The 21,429-nt window shown below is 45.5% G+C and overlaps 1 protein-coding gene and 1 pseudogene across 1 annotated transcript in view; both read left to right on the forward strand.

Annotated features, from left to right (window-relative positions):
* Nucleotides 1–1,223: 1,223 nt before the first annotated feature.
* LOC139225988 (U2 spliceosomal RNA) lies at nt 1,224–1,426 on the forward strand (annotated as a pseudogene).
* Nucleotides 1,427–5,120: 3,694 nt separating this feature from the next.
* Nucleotides 5,121–21,429, forward strand: part of depdc4 (DEP domain containing 4) — a 30,173-nt gene continuing 13,864 nt past the window's right edge. The window contains exons 1-6 of the mRNA XM_070900120.1: nt 5,121–5,469; nt 7,960–8,105; nt 9,754–9,949; nt 11,031–11,257; nt 14,179–14,321; nt 20,613–20,738. Coding sequence (XP_070756221.1) covers nt 5,210–5,469; nt 7,960–8,105; nt 9,754–9,949; nt 11,031–11,257; nt 14,179–14,321; nt 20,613–20,738 — 1,098 coding nt within the window. The 5' untranslated portion in view covers nt 5,121–5,209. The remainder of the gene's footprint in view (nt 5,470–7,959; nt 8,106–9,753; nt 9,950–11,030; nt 11,258–14,178; nt 14,322–20,612; nt 20,739–21,429) is intronic.

Below are 21,429 nucleotides of genomic sequence, written 5' to 3' on the forward strand. Positions count from 1 at the left end.
CTCATCCCACTTTCCCGCTCTCGGTCCGTAGCCCTGTAGGTTACGGCACTTCAAGTGCACATCCAAGTACTTTTTAAATGTGGTGAGGGTTTCTGCCTCTACCACCCTTTCAGGCCGTGAGTCCCAGACCCCCACCACCCTCTGGGTGAAGAAATTTCCCCTCAACTCCCCTCTCATCCTTCCACCAACTACTTTAAATCTATGCCCCTTGGTTATTGACCTCTCTGCTAAAGAAAATAGGTCCTTCCTATTCTATCGCGGCCCCTCATAATTTTTTTATTTTGTTCCTAAGTTGGCAAGAACTCCCTGGCATCAGCTAATAGGGAGCAGTAATCACCACATCTAGTTCCACAAGTTCACCATTGAAAGGATAGATTAGGATTTCTGCTGGTCTCCCCCGCCCCAAAAAGCAGCACAGATTCCGCTATTCTTTTAAGCAGTATAGATTGTTTCCCCTGGCTGGAGAGTCTAGAACTAAGGGACATCGGGCTAGAATTTCCACTCCATTTCTCGGCGGTACTGCACGTTTTCGGCGGAAAGCCACCTGGTGAAAATTTCCACTCCATTTCACAGAGTTCCACCAGTGGTTTTGAAATATTGCTGGGGAGCTGCTCAAATTTGGGCTCAGCGATGACCCGTAGATAAGATTGAAAAACCGCCCAGAAAAAGCAGCCGGAGCTTGGCGGTCGATAAGAAGCCCTGCAAAGAAAGCTAAGTTCGTGTTTTTTTATGATCTTTTAAAATTCTTTGACCGCGATTAAGTTAAAAAGGATCTTGAGCATGTTTTCTGATTTTTGAAAAATGTTTTGTTTCTTCGAAAAAATATTTTTTGTGCTTTCCCCCCTCCCTCGGCCCAACTGCAGCCTCAGTCTAAATTTGAGGAATTACCGCCCATTTTAATTAAGAACCGCCCAATTTGCCCAGGATCGCGTTTAACCGCCGAGAATCTGTGTGCAATATCCATTTTCTCGCCAGGCGGTATTTTTTCCTTTTTTTTGTGCAATTTTTCCCCGGTGTTAATTTAAGAATCTTAGCCATCTTTTGGGCAGCAATCTGGCGCTGGCGTTTTTTTATGGAAATTCTAGCCCATCGTCTCTGGATAAGGGGTCGGCCATTTAAGACTTGAGATGAGGAGGAATTCCTTTACTCAGAGGGTTGTGAATCTTTGGAGGGTTGTGAACACAGGGCTGTGGGTGCTCAGTTGTTGAGTATACGCAAAGCTGATCGCTTCTCGGCCTTTTGGCTAAGATCATGCGTAACTGACCTGACAGGGGAGTAACCACCATAACCCCAAGGTGGTTCTCCCTGGATCAGGAAGGTATATGCTTGCTTTTTTGGAAATAGGAGGTGGGTGGGGTGGCTTGACCCATCCACCTCCATGGCACGAACCTGGTATTGCAGTACTTCCAGGAACGGTGCAGTGGCTCTAGGCCTTTTGGCTAAGAGCATTGGCGCAGAGTGATCCTTGAATGGGCCCAAGGTGACCTCTGGCGTTTGTGATTTGACAAAGAATTGGAACGATTGGCTACGAATTAAAAAAAAAAATACGCAAGGCTGAGATCGATAGACTTTTGGACTCTTTGGGATCGGGCGGGAAAGTGGAAAGGTTGAAAATCAGCTACAATCTTATTGAATGGCGGAGCAGGTTCGAGGGCTCAATGTCCTACTTCTGCTCTTGATTCTGATTGTTCTTATGTTATGTGGTTGGTCTAAAATCCTCAGGAATCAAATCCACCCACAGATTGCTTAGTTTCAAGAATATTAAATTCTGTGTGTTCAGTGAGTTGGTGAAAAATAATTGCGAAGTGGATAATAGGGACATTTGATATAATGTGTACATTGTGCAGAATATCTTCCAACAGCGATAATTACTTTTTTCTTGAAGAGTGAGAGTATATGAATATATGGTTGTGCAATATGTAACACTGAGATTGAAACCACTTCACACAGGTTACACTGGCAAACGGTTCAATTTGGGTTTTCAAATGTCATTTTCTGAAGTTTTAAAGCTCACTCTTGGGTTTTCCACAATTTATATCACGAATTAACTGCCCACATGAAAGTATTGCTGCACTGCAATTTATCTTTCAAACTCGTCCTGGGAATTTTCAGGATAAAAAGCTAGATTTATTAAACTGCCTCGACTGTAAGCATTTCTTTCCATGGGACATTAAAAAAAATATATGTAATGAAATTCGTTTGATGCTTTAGTTGCAAAGGCTGACTAAGTGGTTTGCATGATAATTCATTTTGAAGATTACGTATTTTACTGTTTATTTTTAGCTCGCTGTGCTGTATGGGAGCAAAAATCATTCCTGTGAGTTTGTTCCTTCATCGTCGCTGGGCCAAAATCCTGGAACTCACTACCTAATGTTCCTTTTTAGTTTTTACTTGGTGCGTGGGCTTGCTAACTGGCTGCGCGGCCGATAAGGGATTAAGGGGTTATGGGGAGCGGGCAGGGAAGTAGACCTGAGTCCATGATCGGATCAGCCATGATTGTATTAAATAGCGGAGCAGGCTCGAGGGGCTGAATGGTCTACTCCTGCTCCTATTTCTTATGTTCTTCTTCAAATCTTCACGCATGCGCAGTTATTCCCTTTGTAAAGCCGGCGAGCGGCCTGCGTGGGACCTCCAGACCTCTGCACGGCTGCGCAGCTTAACGGCAATGTTGTCCCAACCTAACAGCACTGTGGGAGCAGCATCATCACACGGACGGCAGCGGTTCAAAAACTAGGCCCACCGCCACCACTGTCTCAAGGGCAATTAGGAGTGGGCAATAAATCCTGGCCTTGCCCTTGTGCCCATTTGCCGAGAATGAATATATATCAAAAGGATGTGGTTTCGAATACGTCCTTACTAGACAGTATAAATGCACACGAGGCCCATGCTTGAGAGAAGGTCAGTCTGTGACCTGTCCTTTATTTCACAGCACTCAAGTGCAGGAAGTGGGTGGAGCTTCCCCTTTTATATCTGAAGGTCTCGGTTAGGAGTGTCTCCCACAAGTTCGCCACCTCGTGGTCAGTGTTCTCACAGTGTACAACTTAGGTCAGATTATACATGGGTTACAATGCTGGTTGAATACATGACAGTTTCTTTTGAGGAAAATGCTAATTTTTGCCCCGCCCGAGACAAATATGGTCCATGGTGGGGATTTTGGAGAAGATCTTTTTAAAAAGACCAGCTGAGCAAAATATTTTTGAGCAAAATAGAGGTCTTTAAAATTGTGAAGGGGTTTGATAGGGTAGATGCAGAGAAGACGTTTTCACTTGTGGGGCTGTCAAAAACTAGAGGCCATCAATAGAAGATAGTCACTCATAAATTTAATCGGGAATTCAGGAGAAACTCCTTTACCCAGAGAGTGGTGAGAATGTGGAACTTGCTACCACAGGGAGTGGTTGAGGCGAATATTATAGATGCATTTAGGGTGAGCTAGAGGAAGAAAGGAATAGAAGGATATGTTGATGGGGTGAGATCAAGAGGAGTGGGAGGAGGTTTGTGTGGAGCATCAACACCAGCACGGACCTGTTGGGCCGAATGGCCTGTTTCTGTGCTGTGCATTCTATGTAGAAGCAAATGGAGGATTTGCAGAGATCTTGACAACATTGGGTTTATTTTCCTTTGAAGGAGTTTTGTTACATACGATGATGACTTTAACCAGTGAAGCAGTCACCGTGCATTCTCCAATGCCGTCTAAACTGCCTCACGTCTACCTGGGTCTGGAGGGCATGGATAATATTGTTCCAAAGCTGTTGGTGGGAGGTTTTACATAAGAACATAAATAGGAGCAGGAGTCGGCCATTTGGTCCCTCGAGCCTGCTCCGCCCTTCAATAAGATCATGGCTGATCTGATCTTGGCCTCAACTCCACTTCCCCAACCACTCCCCATAACCCTTGACTCCCTTATCGTTCAAAACTCTGTCTGTTTCCACCTTAAATATATTCAATGACCCAGCCTTCACAGCTCTCTGGGTAGAGAATTCCAAAGAGTCACGACCCTCTGAGTGAAGAAATTCCTCCTCATTTCCATTTTAAATGGGCGGCCCCTTATTCTGAAACTGTGTCTCCTAGTTCTAGATTCCCCTACGAGGGGTAACATCCTCTCTGCATCTACCCTGTCAAGCCCCCTCCGTTTTCTTCTCCGGATGTGGGCGATGCTGGCGATGCCGGCATTTATTGCCCATTCCCTGGTGCCCCGAGGATGTGGTGGTGAGCCGCTGCCTTGAACCGCTGCAGCTCTTGCTGTGGTGGCGTTCTCACAGTGGCGTTAGCTGGGGAATTCCAGAATATTGACCCAGCGACGGTGAAGGAGCGGCGATTATATTCCCAGGTCAGGATGGCGTGTGGCATGGAGGGAAGCAGGCAGCGATGGAGTTCCCGGGACGTTGCTGCTCTTGCTTTTCTCGTTGTCCCGAGGTCGCGGGGAGGAAGGTACTGGTGAAGTGATGCGTGTGTGTGTTTCTGCAGTGCTTCCTATACGCACTGCAGCCGCGGTGTGCCAGTGATCGAGGGGTGGATATCGGCGAGGGAAGCGACACGAGGCAGCTGTAAAATGTCCATAAGGTGGCTGCCTCAGTCGCTTAAGCCACACGTGGCTGCACTTCAAAGTAATTCACTGCTTGTGAAGAACTTTGGCATATGCTGAGAGATGTGATATGATGCAATACAAATACGGGTTCTTTTAAATGCTGTGAAATTTTGTTTGAGATGTTCTGTGTGAGGGGGTGCTGCACTGTTGGAGGTGCCGTCTTTTGGATAAGACGTTAAACTGAGGCCTCGTCTGCTGTCAGGTGGATGTAAAAGATCCCATGGCACTATTTTGATGAAGAGCAGGGGTGTCCTGGCCAGTATTTATCCCTCTACCAACATCACCGAAACAGATTATCTGGCCATTATCACATTGCTATGTGTGGGAGCTTGCTTGTGCGCAAAATGGCTGCCGCGTTTCCCACCTTATAACAGTGACTACACTCCAAAAAGTCCTCCTTTGTAAAGCGCTTTGAGACGCCTGGTGGTCGCGAAAGGCACTATTATAAATGCAAGTCTTTCTTTTTTAGGGTATTCCGAACCTTTTCGTGCAACGCAGCTTTGGAACAATATTATCCATGCCCTCCAGACCCAGGTGGACGTGAGGCAGTTGAGACGGCATTGGAGAACGCACGGTGACTGCTTCACTGGCGCTGACGCTGTTGATGCGGTGCTCAGTCACCTCATGCAAAGCATCTACTTCAGCAGCAGTGATATTTCGCGTTTGAAGGCGGCTCGTCTCTGCCAGGCTCTGATGGACCACAAAGTGTTTGAGCCGGTTGCTACGAGATTCTTCGGCAAGGAGCAGGCGATGATGTTTGAGGACCGTGGCAGCAGACTCTACAGGTTGCTGGACAGCGGCATTCTGCCAGGCGCTGGCAAAGACCAGGAAACGGAGAACCGGCCGTGTGACGAGAGGCTGGTGCCAAAGAGGAAATTTGCCAAGTAAGATTTTTCTTTCTTTCCTTCTCTGGGATATGGGTGTCGCCGGCAAGGCTGGTGCTTGTCCATCCCTGAGCAGAGTGGCTTGCTCGGCTAGTTCAGACCGGGTAAGGACGGCAGATTTCCTTCCCTAAAGGGCAGTAGTGAATGTCATTAGGGTTTTTATGACAATAATTTTTCCTGATTTAAAAAAAAAAATTTCCAGATTGAAAAAAAAATTGAATTCAAACTCTCCGACTGCAAAGGTGGGATTAGAACTCACGCTCTCTGGATTATTAGTCCAGTCATCATCATCATCATCATCATCACCACAGGCGGTCCCTCGAACGAGGATGACTTGCTTCCATACGAGTTCACAGATGTTTCAATGAAGGGCCCGATGTTCCAGTCCTGAACTCCAGGGGTGGAAGATGCCTGTGCGTGGATTTTTTTAACGTGGGGTGACCGTTGCACACCAGCCACCACACGGGCTTGACAGAGCTGGGCCTTGGTCCAGTGGCGAGGGTTAACCAGGACGACTGAAGACCAGCTCTGCTGCACTGACCTAGTTGCGTACACATGTCACAGTGTGGGCCGGCCCGTGCTGCCCCTGGGCCCCCTCGCCTCTTCTGGCTATCATACACTGGCTAACACCCACAGCCATCAGAGGCGCCTCCAAATTACTGCATTCTGCTCCTCCTGGCAAGCCAGTAATTAGAATAATTAGCAACTTGTATAAAGTGAATTGACCTGCCGATTTGGATTTGTTATACAGTTTCCTTCAATTAAAGTCTTGCACCACAACACTATCATACCCAGCAGTTTCAGATCAACCCTTAGATTTTTGATGAAGGTCATCGACGTGAAACGTTAACTCTGTTTCTCTCTCCACAGATGCTGCCTGACCTGAACATTTCCAGCATTGTCTGTTTTTCTCAGATTTGTGTCTGATGTGAATTGTGTATACAGAACATTGCGCATGTAGTTCTAATTAGAATATAAACGTTCTACTTTCTCACTCTGCTTGAGACTAATCTATACCGGTGTAAAAATACAATTTGAATGCACATTACGTGAATTATTTTTCTTCTGGATGTGTGTGGCTGTTCAAGGATTCGCAGCCAAGGCAAGTGACAACCCCGACACTCCATAAAGGGGCCAAATGGCCTACTCCTGCTCGGAATTCTTATATTCTTACTGAAAAGTAGTGAGAGAGCAACTGAGGTTAATTGTGATTGAATTATTCTTTCAAGTCCTTTTCCTTTGGCCCGGCTAAGTTCAGTAGTGTTGCGATTACGTTACTGGATTAATAATCTGGAGAGCGTGAGTTCTAATCCCACCTTTTGCAGTTGGAGAGTTTGAATTACATTTTTTTTTCAATCCGGAAATAAAAATCAGGAAAAATTAGGCTGTTGGGATTGTCATAAAAACCCAACTGACATTCACTTTCGGGAAGGAAATCTGCCGTCCTTACCCAGTCTGGGCCTATATGTGACACCAGTCCCACACCGAACTTGCTGGTGTGGAGGATAGAATGATCGCGAAGAATTTGCAGCACGGAAACAGGCCATTTGGCCCAACTGCTCCATGCCGGCGTTTATGCTCCACACGAGGAGGATGAGCTGGAATGTGAATGCGTCAATGTGTGGCATCTTCCTGTGTCAAACTTTCCCTCTGCCACTGTTCCCTGGGCATGGATCTGGATGTCATGCTGTCCCGCTAGCCCGCCCTACAAAAACAGCACACATTCAGTGCATTGCAAACAAAGTTTAAGATTTGCTGGCTGCAACCTCTAGCTTGGAGGCAACAACAACAATTTGTATTTATATAGTGCCTTTAATGTAGTAAAACGTCCCAAGGCACCTCGCAGGAATGTCTCAAAATCAAATTTGACACCGAGCCACAATTGGAGTAGATGCTTGGTCAAAGAGGGAGGTTTTAAGGAATGTCTTAAAGGAGGAATCAGAGAAAATTGCAGAAGAATGCCATTCGGCCCCATATGTCTGTGTAGGAAAGAGAGGTAGAGAGGTTTAAGGAGGGAATTCCAGAGGTAAGGGCCCAGACAGCTAAAGACACGGCCGCCAATAGTTGAGCGATTAAAATCGGGGATGCTCAAGAGGCCAGAATTAAAGGAGTGCAATTATCTCGGGGGTGGGGTGGGGGCGGGGTTGTGGGGCTGGAAGATATTACAGAGATAGGGAGGGCTAGAGGAATATGAAAACAGGGATGAGAATTTTGAAACCGAGCCGTTGCTTAACCAGGAGCCACTGTAGATCAGCGAGTACAGGTGATGGGTGAATGGAACTTGGTGCGAGTTAGGACATGGGCAGCTGACATTCAGGCAACATTTCATCAAATGTTTAATTATATGTCGTCGGTGTTTAATTGCCAACTATTTAGTGTTTTGTAATGCCAGTCTTAAATAGATGGTGACGAGGGAGTATTCCATATATCCATATTTGCACAACCGAGGTGTGAAATTTGAATTGTTGCGTATTGGCTTTCTTTAAACAGATCAGACGAAATCACTTTTTCAAATCCTGTTGCCTTGGAAGCTTGCGACAAAAGAATTGAAGAGCTCTTGCAAACAATCAACCTTCGTCCATCACTCCCCCCAAACCGAACAATAAAAGCACCGACCAGCTTGCTGTCTAAAAAAGGTCAGCCTGCGCTTTGTGCGATATTTTTAGGTAGCCACAGAGAGCTGCGCACGCAAAATGCATCTCATTTTTCTGCATATGTGTCGATCGCTTTGTTTCGTCTTGAGATGTAATTCATCTTTCTTCCAAGCTAAATAACTAAACCGTGTCTATATTTTCAATGTCGTGTTGTTGGAGGTTCACCATTTTAAATGTTGGCTGTTCAGTTCATTTTGCCCCCTGAGTACATGGGATAAATTGCACGTTTTATGCGCAATTCGTTTAGAATAACTTGATGTCGGCAGGAATCTCCCACCCAAGTTCTCACTAGCATTTTTCAATGGGTGCAATCGCTGATGAACACCGATTTCAGCCAGCACTGGGACAGAACTTTCATTGCAAGTTCTGATTCTCACTGTCTCCCTTTTGGCCTTCGGGTCGCAAGCAGGTACCATGGTACCGATCCTCCTGGAGTTGGTTACGTGGGAACCATCTGTGTCACTGGCATCAGTGTGACTGCAATTCAGTGATCAGGGCATGGGGAAAGAAGGGGGTATAGGGTGAGTTGAACAGTGCTTGGTTTCCTCTTCTTCCCCCTTCCCCCTCCTTTGCTTTCCCACTTTCGATGTGGCTATTCGTGCAGTTTTATTTTAGCCAAGAAATTGGATGGGGGGCGGTGGTGGGGTGGGGAAGGGAAGAGAAGAGAAGAGATGAAAATCCTTAGTGAGCTTTTTGTTTGGTTGAGAAATAGGCTCAACTATTGCAACCAGTCACACTTTTTTTTTGTGCTCAAGGTGAGGGGTCTTAGTGTACTGGGACAATTTCCTTCTCCTCTACCCCAAGAATGTGCATCAGTCCTACCCCCAGAAATGACCCCTACTGCACCACGGTGGGTTATGTTCTATTTCCTGCACCAACTCGCTGGTTGAGTGACGTAGACACTTGAAGAAGTCGGAGCAATTTTTGTGCTGCGGTTCTTTACCCTCTAGGAGCAGGATTGGCTCTGGGCGACATTGCCAATTAATGCCCAATTGAGACCTCTCAAACCCATTTCTCAAACGATTCCTCTAACCAACAGACACAGGAGACTCATCCCATCAGACTGGGGTGAACTTGAACCCAGGTCTCGCGTGTAAAAGGCTGGTGTCTAACCCGCTGCAACACTAAGTTCATTTTCAGTGGTACTTCTGTTAATGGCCTGGCTGAAATGAGGAACTTGTAGAGGGAAACAACCCGTGCAGTCAAAGCCAAACTGAGCCTTCCAATGGGCTGCCGTCTTTAAGCTCTCTTTCAAACCGTCGACGGTTCCTCAACCTATATTGTTGTCATTTTGGGGGTCAATGCCATTACTGTTTAAATGCCATCAGTCGTCACGAGCTTTACAGCTAATAGAGTACTTTTGAAGTGTAGCCACTGTTGCAATGTAGGGAAACGCAGCAGCCAATTTGTGTCAACCTACTCGTGGGTTTAACAATTCTAATTTCTTCCGCCCTTTTCAATAGAAGCTAACACAAAAATTGGATGTTTCATTTTGCTGTGCAACTTGCATGCAGTAACTAACCAGTGTATGTGTCTAATTGTTTATAACTGAGCATGTGAACACTAACTATGTTTCTACTGTACTTCTCTTCTACTTTCCACAATGGGGGTCTGACTTGCTCCACAACAGTTGTTGAGGATGTGTGGAAGCAAACCACTTTATTGCAGCTGCTACAATTAATTCACCTTCCCATCTTGGACAGCATTCTGGAGTCTCCTTCGAAGGTGGAACGAAGAGGAGTAGCTCAGTTCAGTCAGCAAACTGACCTTATTATCTCCAACGCCTGCCTGGATCGAGAGGTTTCCAAGAGCCTAAACCTGCCCCAGTTAGTATTTGCAAATAACTTTTTAAAAAAATCTCATTATTCAGAATTTGGAGGAAATAGCAATTCTAGTGCAGTAACACGGGACCCGAAATATTGTCTGAGCAAAACTTTGCTGAAGTGCCAAGATGAAAATAATGGAAAATCTGTAGTTGACTTCTGTTTCTCATCCTTACTGGTTCTTGGAAAGAATGTGAGGCATTACATTGTGCGTACATAGAATCTTCAAAAGTAATGTAAAATCTTCAAATGATCGTCCTGTCCTCCCAGCAGCGCACTCACACTTGCACGTGCTGTCACTCACTCCTCCTATTCGCGATTCGATTCTTTCCATTTTCATTCCCCTCTGTTTGCATCCGGCCCCTTTAGATTTTCTCTCTCTTTCGAGAAAACTCCCTGAATCCAGTGGTACTGAAAAGAAATGTGATGCAAAAACTAGTGCATTGAGGGTACAGAAGAGATTTACTGAAATGGTTCCAGTGAATTGGGATTACAGTTACGTGGAGAGGCTGGAGAAGCTGGGGTTGTTCTCCTTCGAGAAGGCTAGGAGGAGATCTGATGGAGGTGTTTAAAATCATGAAGGGTTTAGATAGAGTAAATAAAGAGAAACTGTTTCCAATGGCTGAAGGGTCGATAACCAGAGGGCACAGATTTAAGGTGATTGGCAAAAGAACCAGAAGTGACATGAGGAAAAAATGTTGTATGCAACAAGTGGTTAGGATCTAGAATGCACTGCTTGATAGGACGGTGGAGGCAGACTCAATAGCAGCCTTCAAAAGGGAATTGAATAAATACATTCAGGAGAATAAATTGCAGAGGAAAGAGCAGGGGCAGTGGGACTAACTGGGTTGCTCTTCGAAAGATTGGTCAAGACTCGATGGGCTGAATGGCCTCCCTCTGTGCTGTACTGTTCTATGATTCTGTGAAGCGAGCCAATGAAATTCACCAGAGAAAGGGCTAATCCTGACATTTCTTAACAGGAATAAGTGCCGTCTTTGTCCAGTCAGAATGTTACTTTGCATTCAAGGTGTGCACGAGTTACACTTCCTCAGTCTCCCCATTGTGTTTTCGTTTGTCTCCACAGTACGGACGAGTGGCTCTCCGTTGCTGTTGATTGCCTGGAATATTTCCCAGACCAGCTGATTGTGCACGCGAGTGAACTGCTGTCTCAGACCATGAATGACAGAGAGGCTGTAGTGACACATAAAAGAGTGCTGTTTGAAACTATAGTGAGACACTACAGTCAGAACAGGGAGCCACTTCTCTGCGACCGGTATCTCGACATACACGCAGAGATCATTGAGCTTCTAGGTAAGGTATTCTTTTTACTCTTCTTGCTTGACCAATCTCATTGAATTTTTTGAAGAGGTAACAGAGAGGGTAGACAAGGGTGATGCAGTAGATGTAATTTATCTAGATTTTCAAAAGGCCTTCGATAAGGTACCCCATAATAGACTGATGAACAAGGTCAGAGAATGTAGAGTCAGGGGACAAGTAGCAGAATGGATAGCTAGCTGGCTTCAAGACAAAGCAGCGAGTAAGGGTAAAGGGTAACTATTCACAGTGGCAGAAGGTGGGTAGTGGTGTTCCACAAGGATCAGTGCTGGGGCCACTGTTCACAATATATATTAACGCTTTAGACTTTGGAATCAAAAACACAATTTCTAAATTTGCGGATGATACCAAATTGGGGCGATAGTCAATATTGAGAAGGACTGCAACAAATTACAGGAGGACATAAATAACTTTGCAGAATGGACATATAACTGGCAAATGAAGTTCAACACAGATAAACGTGAGTTATTACATTTTGGTAGCAAGAATAGGGAGGTCACTTATTACTTGGAGGGTGAGTCAAGGTCGGGTAGAGAAACAGAGGGATCTCGGATACAAATACACAAATCACTAAAAGATGCGACAAGCAGTCGGGTTTATTTTGCAGAGGGAGGTTATGCTAAACCTGTATCGAGCCTTGGTTAGACCACTGCATACAGTTCTGGTCACCATATTATAAAAAGGATATAGAGGCACTGGAGGAGGTGCAGAGGAGATTTACAAGGATGAAACCAGAAATGCGAGGGTATACATATCAGGAAAGGATGAACAGGCTGGGTCTCTTTTCTCTTGAAAAAAGAAGGCTGAGGGGTGACCTAATAGAGGCCTTTAAAATGATGAAAGGTTTTGATAGAGCGGATACAGAGAGAATGTTTCCACTTGTGGGGAAGAGCATAACTAGAGGCCATCAATATAAGATAGTCACCAAGAAATCCAACAGGGAATTCAGAAGAAACTTCTTTACCCAGAGAGTGGTGAGAATGTGGAACTCGCTATCACAGGGTGTTATTGAGGCAAATAGTATCGATGCATTTAAGGGGAGGCTGGACATGCATTTGAGGGAGAAGGGAATAGAGGGTTATGCTGATAGATTTAGATGAGGAAAGACAGGAGGAGGCTCGAGTGGAGCATAAACGCTGGCATGGACTGGTTGGGCCGAATGGCCTGTTTCTGTGCTGTATATCCTGTGTAATCCTATGTACAGAATTGTATAAATAAAGTAAATGCTGGTAATTTGGTCTTAAATTATGGAACAGCATGATTTTCATTAGATAAGCTTCATCATGCACAAGTAGTATGTATAGATTTTTACAGCGATCAGAGGATATGCTCATTTATAATTATGAGAAAATGATACACAATATGCATGTAATACAGTTGATCTCCAGTGACTGGTCACAGACACAAAAAAAATATATCTCGCTTCCAACAATACTCATTCTTTTGTTGTGCTGACTCTGCCTTTGCTTTCCTTTTCTTCTCTCTCTGGATGCCATACACATCTAATTGTGTATCTGTATCACTGTGCAACATCCTCCCCCCTCCCCTTCATTATTCCTGTCTTATTCTTTCTGTAAGTGTCTCCCCCTTTCTGTCTTAACCTCTTGTGTGTCCCTCTCCAATGCCTGTGTGGCTCTCATTTATCTTCCCTTCGCAACATAGGAGCATTCAGCCCCTCGAGCCTGCTCCCCCATTCAATGAGATCACAGCTGATCTACGATCTAACTCCATACCCCTTAATGCCTTTGGTTAACAGAAAGCTATCAATCTCAGATTTAAAACTAACAACTGACCCAGCATCAATTGTCGTTTACGGAGGAGTGTTGCAAACTTCTACCATCCTTTGTGTGTCGAAGTGTTTCCTCATTTCACTCCTGAAAGGTCTGGCTCTAATTTTTAAACTATGCCCCCTAGACCTAGAATTCCCAACCAGCAGAAATAGCTTGTCTCTATCTACCCTATCTGTTCCCCTTACTGATGTATTTAGTATCTGTCTTTTGCCTTTGCAGGAAGATGGGAGGCGACTGGGATGGGAGAGGTGTCAGAGAGGTGTGGCAACTTGGGCGATTGAGGGAAAAGGTGGAAGATGAGGTTCAGGATCGAACACTATCCTATGGTGGGAGGGACTTTGGGGAGTGGGGAAAGCAAGGGAGGGGTTGGAGTTTGTGCGTGGGAGGGAGCAGGCAGATGGGCTTTGGTCTGGGAGGACATGGAGGGAGGACTAATTGTAGGAATGAGGTCTGGGAGCACTTGGTGGGATTGCAGTCTGGAGCCTGGGCTTTGGCAGTAGTTATATGGACATGGGGCTGCTCAAGTATGTGAAACCAGTCCCTTCCTCCCCTTCCTCCCTCCCGCTCTTGCCTTCTTGCTTTCTTTAATAGGAGTGGAATAATACATTGTGCATTGCAAGATAAGAACATAAGAAATAGGAGCAGGAATCGGCCATTTGTCCCCTCGAGCCTGCCCCGCCATTTAATAAGATCATGGCTGATCTGCAATCTGCTGATCTTTACTTGTCAATTTTGTACCTGGGAAAGCCTGCTGAAGTAATTGAAATGTTTGAGTACTACAACATTTCTCAAACACTCAAGGCTCTCCCAAACAGCAGTCTGAGCCTTCCTTGCACTCCCTCCGTGGCAAGTATATCCTTCGTTCGGTCAGGAAACCAAAACTGTACACAGTGCTCCAGGTGCGGCATCACCAGGGCCCTATATAATTGCAATAAGACGTCTTTACTCTTATACTCAAATCCTCTTGTAATAAAGGCCAGCATACCATTTGTTTTCTTAATTGCTTACTGTACTGGCATGATCGAACTCTCCTGCCTTGTAAACAATCGCCACGAGATCTGCTGTTTAATTAATACATTGTTGTTTTTTGTGTTCACAAAATTATAGAAAGTAGAAAGACTGGACGGGCTGTGGAAGCTGCACAGCTCTGTATTCAGCTGTTGGAGCCCGTGTGGAGAGAGGAACTGCACAGGTTGCTGTGCTTCATGGCCATTGCAGCGGACCCCGGTGCCTGCAAGCTACAGAAACAGGTTTCCTGGCGCTTTAAAACTAACGGGAGTGCCTCATGTATTCTTTTCGAAGTGGGAAAATTTGACGAGGAAAAAGATGTTCGAAAATAGATTCAGAAAATATTTCCAAAGTGTTTCTCCAACAACAAAAGAGTGGGAAAAAAAAATCAGAATTCTGATCACGCTTTTTTACTGTCGGATAATACTAAGGGATCCGGAAAATAAATGTATAAGCTGACCAAATGTCCAGATACCAAACGGTCAGGACAGCGTTGTCTGAAAACTGCTTGTTTTTTTTGTTTCTGGTCGTTCTGTGTGAAGTCAGCTCCAAGTGGCGAATCACAAGAATCAAATTTTAAAATTTGGATTGAAAAGAAAGAAAGAACTTGCATTTATATAGCGCCTTTCATGACCCCACCAGGGCGTCCCAAAGCGCTTTACAACCAATGAAGTACTTTTTAAGTGTAGTCACTGTTGTAATGTGGGAAATGTGGCAGCCAATTTGCACACAGCAAGCTCCCACAAATGTGATAATGACCAGATCGTCTGTTTTACTGATGTTGGTTGAGGGATAAATATTGGCAGGACACCGGGGGAGAACACCCCTGCTTCTCTTCGAAATAGTGGCCATGGGATCTTTGAAGCCCACCTGAGAGGACAGACGAGGCCTCGGTTTAACGTCTCATCCAAAAGATGCCACCTCTGACAGTGCAACACTTCCTCAGTACTGCATTGAAGTGTCAGCCTAGGTTTATCTACTCAAAGCTCTGCTTACAAAGAGGCGAGTTTGTATCAAGCTCACAAACTATATTATATATTATATCATTCGGAGCTGCTTGGTTTTACTGGGCCATAGAAAGTCTGACATTTAAACCCCACCCCAACCAACCCATGTCGTGACTGCTCCAATTGGTTGCGGTTTTAAATGGAGCAACTTGGTGCTGTGGTTTTGCAGATAATGCATCCTAATTTTCATCTATAATTTATTGATCAGAAACTGGTTTTATGAACTATTGGCAGGAGGATGTGCGATATCAAGCTAATTATTTGGGAGCAGTAGATGACTGAAAACTACTAATGTCACTCATAATTCATAACAATTTGCTTTGATGTAGCATTCTTCAGGTGCAGGAGTACACCCTGGAGTACTTTACAATCCGAGTAATTGGGGACGTGCTGTGTGGTGTGGCTCGGGGGGGGGGGGGGAACAGGGGACGTTGGACCTGTGGTTCCCAAAGCTCTCTTCCCCCACTGGGGGTTTTCCTCACCTCATGTCTGGGTCTGTTGCAGACTCATTGGGGATTGATTGCTTTTGGTCTTTTTTTGGGTGAGCAATTCTCATGGTCCTATATTTACTGGGGCATTATCTGAGTGGACACTGTGCTACAAACACACCTGCAGGCCGCTGACTCTGTAAAACTGAATGTTTGAAGCCTTTGATTAAATGAATAGCCACTAATATAGAATATAGAAAGATCAACCATACTCTGAATACTGACCCTTGGTGAGATCACCAGAGATCACAGATAAAGATCTTCAGGCCAACTAGCTCATCCTTTCATAGAAACCTGGAAGGTGAACTAAGATCATAAGAACATAAGAAATAGGAGCAGGAGTAGGCCACCCGCCCCTCGAGCCTGCTCCGCCATTCAATAAGATCATAACCGATCTGATCATGGACTCGGCTCCACTTCCCTGCCCGCTCCCCATAATCCTTTGTTCCCCTGTCGCTCAAAAATCTGTCTATCTCCGCCTTAAATATATTCAATGACACAACCTCCACAACTCTCTGGGCCAGAGAATTCCATCAATTTACAACCTTCTGAGAGAAGAAATTCTTCCTCACCTCAGTTTTAAATGGGCGGATGGACCCCTATTCTGAGACTACGTCCCCGAGTATTAGTTTCCCCTATGAGTGGAAATATCCTCTCTGCATCCATCTTGTCGAGCCCCCTCATTATCTTATATGGTTCGATAAGATAACCTCTCATTCTTCTGAACTCCAATGAGTATAGGCCCAACCTACTCAACCTATCCTCATAAGTCAATACCCACATCTCCGGAATCAGTCTAGTGAACCTTCTCTGAGCAGCCTCCAATGCAAGTATATCCTTCCTTAAATATGGAGACCAAAACTGCACGCAGTACTCCCGATGTGGCCTCTCCAAAACCCTGTATAGCAGGATTTCTCTGCTATTATACTCTATCCCCCTTGCAATAAAGGCCAACATTCCATTTGCCTTCCTGATTACTTGCTGTACCTGCATACTCACTTTTTGTGTTTCATGCACAAGGACCCCCAGGTCCCTCTGTACTGCTGCACTTTGCAATTTTTCTCCATTTAAATTATAATTTGCTTTTCTATTTTTTTCTGCCAAAAATAACCTCACATTTTCCCACATTATACTCCATCTGCAAAATTTTTGCCCACTCACTTAGCCTGTCTATATTCCTTTGCAGATTTTTTGTGTCCTCCTCACAATTTACTTTCACTTGCATCTTTAGATCATCAGCAAACTTGGCTACATTACACTCTGTCCCTTCATCCAAATCATTAATATAGGTTGTAAATAGTTGAGGCCCCAGCACTGATCCCTACGGCACCCCACTAGTTACTGTTTGACAACCGGAAAATGACCCATTTATCCCGACTCTCTGTTTTCTGTTAGTTAGCCAATCCTCTATCCATGCTAATATATTACCTCCAACTCCGTGAACTTTTATCTTGTGCAGTAGCCTTTTATGTGGCACCTTATTGAATGCCTTCTGGAAATCCAAATACACCACATCCACTGGTTCCCCCTTATCCACCCAATCGTTACATCCTCAAAGAACTCCAGCAAATTTGTCAAACATGATTTCCCTTTCATAAAATCATGCTGATTCTGTTTGATTGCATTATGCTTTTCCAAATGTCCCGCTACTGTTTCCTTAATAATGGACTCCAGCATTTTCCCAACGACAGATGTTAGGCTAACTGGTCTATAGTTTCCTGCTTTCTGTCTACCTCCTTTTGAAAATAGGGGCGTTACATCTGCGATTTTCCAATCCGCTGGGACCACCCCAGAATCCAGGGAATTTTGGTTACAACCAATGCATCCACTATCTCTGCAGCCACTTCTTTTAAGACCCTAGGATGCAAGCCATCAGGTCCAGGGGACTTGTCCGCCTTTAGTCCCATTAGACCCTGGTCTTTGTCTTGTCTAGCAATTCCTGCATTCCGAAGGAAGAAAGGGATATGCTGAACGCTGAGCATAGAGAAAAGGGAGATGAGGGTGGGGAAAAGCAGAAAGGGAGACCCGGGGGTATAATCTTTTTGGGGGGGGTGTGCGGCCCCTTTAACTGGTTGCGCGGCCCATTAAAAGTTTTGCGCATGCACGAGATTTAACATTGGGAAAAAGCGGAGCTGGGCTTTGATGGCCAGCCGCTGGCTTCGCAGCTTAGTGGGGAACGTTGGTGTCAAGTCAGTGATTTCCAGAGGGTGGCTGTGGCAGTGGCGGAATGAGCAGGGTGAAGCCAGGTGTGGGAGGAGGGTTTCTGCCTGTGCCACCCTTTCAAGCAGTGATTTTCAGACTCCGCCACCCACTTTCTCCTCAAATCCGCTCGAAACCTCCTCCCAATATTGTTGGATGCTTTAAAACTGCTCAGTAGAGGTAGTCGATGAAACAGGCGTTTTGTGTAAATGTGCAGGAGAATGCAGCCCAGATCAGTGTTCCCTTTAGGCTGTGTGACTGCGCAGCGCTCCCAGGGCCTCCTGTTCTCCCCCACCACCCCCCCCCCCCCCTTGCCCCCAGGGCCTCCCACCCATCACTCCCGAGGTCTCGCCCAGCGCTCCGGGGCCTCCCGTCCGGCGCTCCAATGGCCCGAGCAGCCGGTGAGTCGGCTTTTACATTGAAAAAAACGCACATGCGTGGAATTTTGAACATAGTCGTGCAGCCCGTTAAAGGGGACGCGCGGTCCAAAAACAAATTCTGGGGAACATTGGTCCAGACCCCATGGTTCCCATTGATCCCGTCAGACTGAGAGGGTCCGACACAAGATCTCTCGTCACAGTATTGCGAAATACAACTGAGGTCAACATTCCATGTGCCGAAGGGAACCATATCATTATATTCGGCTTTTAAACAATACAGCATGTGCTAACCACATAGAATTCCTGTTCAAATGTAGTATTAGCTTTGATAATTACTGGGTGAATATGCTTACTCGAACATTATTGCTCAAGAAATCTGGTAGTAATAGTTTTATTTTAGCGGGGTGAGGGGGGAGGGTGAGTGGGCGCACAGAGAGAAGTTAAACATTTCAAATTGCTGCTGACTTGTGTGCCAGCGGTTCACTTCTGATCTCAGCACGGTCATCTTACATTGGCACTTCAGTTCCATTTCCCCCATTAACTGCGTGAGTACATTTTCTGTGAGCAGTGACATCTGAATGCAAGTTATAATCGTAGTAACCCCACCCGCCCCCCCTCCACATGCTGTTGAGTAAATGGTTCAGATGTCTCTGCTTTAATCTTAGTTTTTGAATTCACCTTGTTACGAGTAGATTCTTGTAGATACTGAAGGCAGTTCAATAAGTGTGCAGGAAAATAACAAAGTTCAGGACAAGAGAAGACCCTCTCGTTGGCCCCAAAAGCTAATACTGCCCCCCTTCCCCCCGGCCCACCAACCGTCCACTCCCTCAAATGCCTCTCCAGTTCGCCCTTGCGTTTCTCTGCAAGATCGGGCTCCCTGTGAAACTCATTCCGTGAGTTAAAGCTACTCTCTGCACCCTTGCTGTTCTAAGATTGAATCTTACTTTACAGGCCAAAAATTGCGACCTCGCTGGGTGCATATGATGTGCACACAGACCTAGCGAGGCCTTGTAATAGACGCTTCTGAAGAAATTTTGACAGATCGGGAAAAACTGGTTTTCGGCGCCAAAATTTCTTCAGACGGATCGATCGCACCCCCGCAGGAAGGACATCCGCATGGGTAATATTGGGCTATTTGTCCAGCTCATGCCCAGCGAATGTCCTTCAAACATTTCCGCCTGGTAAAAGCAGGCGTACCACTTACTTTTACCAACGTAACACTTTTAAAACACAGAAAAATTAAATTTAATCATTCACTTTTCTGTTTAAAAACCCTGTCCATTTAGATAAGTTTATTTTAACCCTATTAAAAACGCATTCAGAACAATTTCCTCCCCAATTTTTTTTTCTGAAACATTTAATTATATTTAATTTCAATTAATTTTAAATATGCGAGGTGTCTTTTTTTTTTTATTTATGGTGCTGTGTTTCAGTGTTTTAGGGGGGTTTTCTCACTGATTGTACGAGCTCCCATTACTAACGGAGATACAATTATTATCAATGAGAATGCTACCTAGTGATTGGTGCTCCAGGCCCATGTGATTGCAATGTAGACGTCCATACGTGGAAGGCAGATCCCTGTGCGTTGCCCAGCGAACGAAGGCCCCCAACCGGAATTGTACATTTCTCCGGGACCAACAGGTAGTTTCGTAGATTTTTTTCGGGTCGGATGCGTTGGCACGAAGGAAACCTCCAACCGCAATTTTCCCCCCAATTTATTCCCTTGAAAAATTGAGAATTTCTTCCCTGATACTGTCAGGGTGAATAATCCCCGGCTCTTCAACTTCTCCTCATAGCTCAGGTACCTTAAGTTCAGTATCAGAAAGGAGCGAGCGGCACTATTTTTCAAGAGGAGCAGGGGAGTTATCCTCACCGTCCCGGCCAATATTTATCCCTCAATCAATATCATTAAAACAGATTATCTGGCCATTATCACATTGCTGTTTGCGGGAGCTTGCCGTGTGCAAATTGGCTGCCGCATTTCCTACATTACCAACAGTGACTACACTCCAAAAAGTACTTCATTGGCTGTAAAGTGCTTTGGGTCGTCCTACCCCGGAGAGCCGTGGAGGCTGGGTCATTGAATATATTTCAGGCGGAGATGGACAGATTTTTGAACAATAAGGGAGTCATGTGTTATGGGGAGCGGGCAGGGAAGTGGAGCTGAGGCCAAGATCAGATCAGCCATGATCTTATTGAATGGTGGAGCAGGCTCGAGGGGCCGAATGGGCCTACTTCTGCTCCTGTTTCTTATGTTCTTATGTTGTGAAAGGTGCTGTCTAACTGCAAGTTCTTTCATTTCCGCACTGCTGCCGGTGCCTGGATGTCCTTGCTGTCGTGCAGCGCTCAGACTTGTACACAGTGCTCCGTCTGTGGCTGCATCAGTGTCTGTACAGACTCATTCTCGCTCCCGGGACGTGCTTTATCCCTCTGATTTGTTGTGCTTTTTTTTTTTTTAGAATACCAACAGGACTGTGATGAGGAGAACATTTACCAAAGCTATTGTACAGAGCAAGTCTCTATCAAAAACACAGGCTGAGGAGCTGGTCCTATTCCTAATGGATAACCACACTGAGGTCTTCAAGGTACGCTATTGATGAGAACATAAGAGCATAAGAAATAGGAGCAGGAGTCGGCCATTTGGCCCCTGGAGCCTGCTCCGCCATTCAATGAGATCATGGCTGATTGAGCTTATTGAGAGTCCATTGAGTAAAGAATATTAAAACAAAATCAAAACACTACGGATGCTGGAATCTGAAATAAAAACAGAATACTGGAAGCCTCAGCGGGTCAGGCAGCATCTTGGAGAGAAACAGCGTTAACGTTTCGGGTCTGTGACCCTTCGTCAGAAGTAGTAAAGAATATTGTTGGATATTCTCGCTATCGCCATGGTGTCTGTAACTGGCTGCTGAGTGCTACATGAAAGATGTGGGACGATTCTCAGCGAGGTATGTGAACGCTGCTCGCTGCCTCAGTTGAGGTCTGGAGCTGCCTGTGGGAATGATGACTAACATACTAGAATTTCAAATTGATATTTCAGAAACTGGAACCTCAGAATTATATCGAAGTTGCATCAGAGAAACGGGCCGTTCGGCCCAACCAGTCCACGCTGGTGTCCGCTCCAGCTCCGGCATAAAGACGGCGTCGTCTGTGACTGTGCTCATGCCGCAGTTATCTCCTCGACCTCGCTGTCGCGTTCGACTCGGTCGACCACACCATCCTCCTCCAATGTCTCTCGTCCATTGTGCAGCTCAGTCAGGCCAACCCTCAGTTCCT

This window comes from Pristiophorus japonicus, chromosome 15, assembly GCF_044704955.1.
Source record: "Pristiophorus japonicus isolate sPriJap1 chromosome 15, sPriJap1.hap1, whole genome shotgun sequence".
NCBI classification, from domain to species: domain Eukaryota; kingdom Metazoa; phylum Chordata; class Chondrichthyes; family Pristiophoridae; genus Pristiophorus; species Pristiophorus japonicus.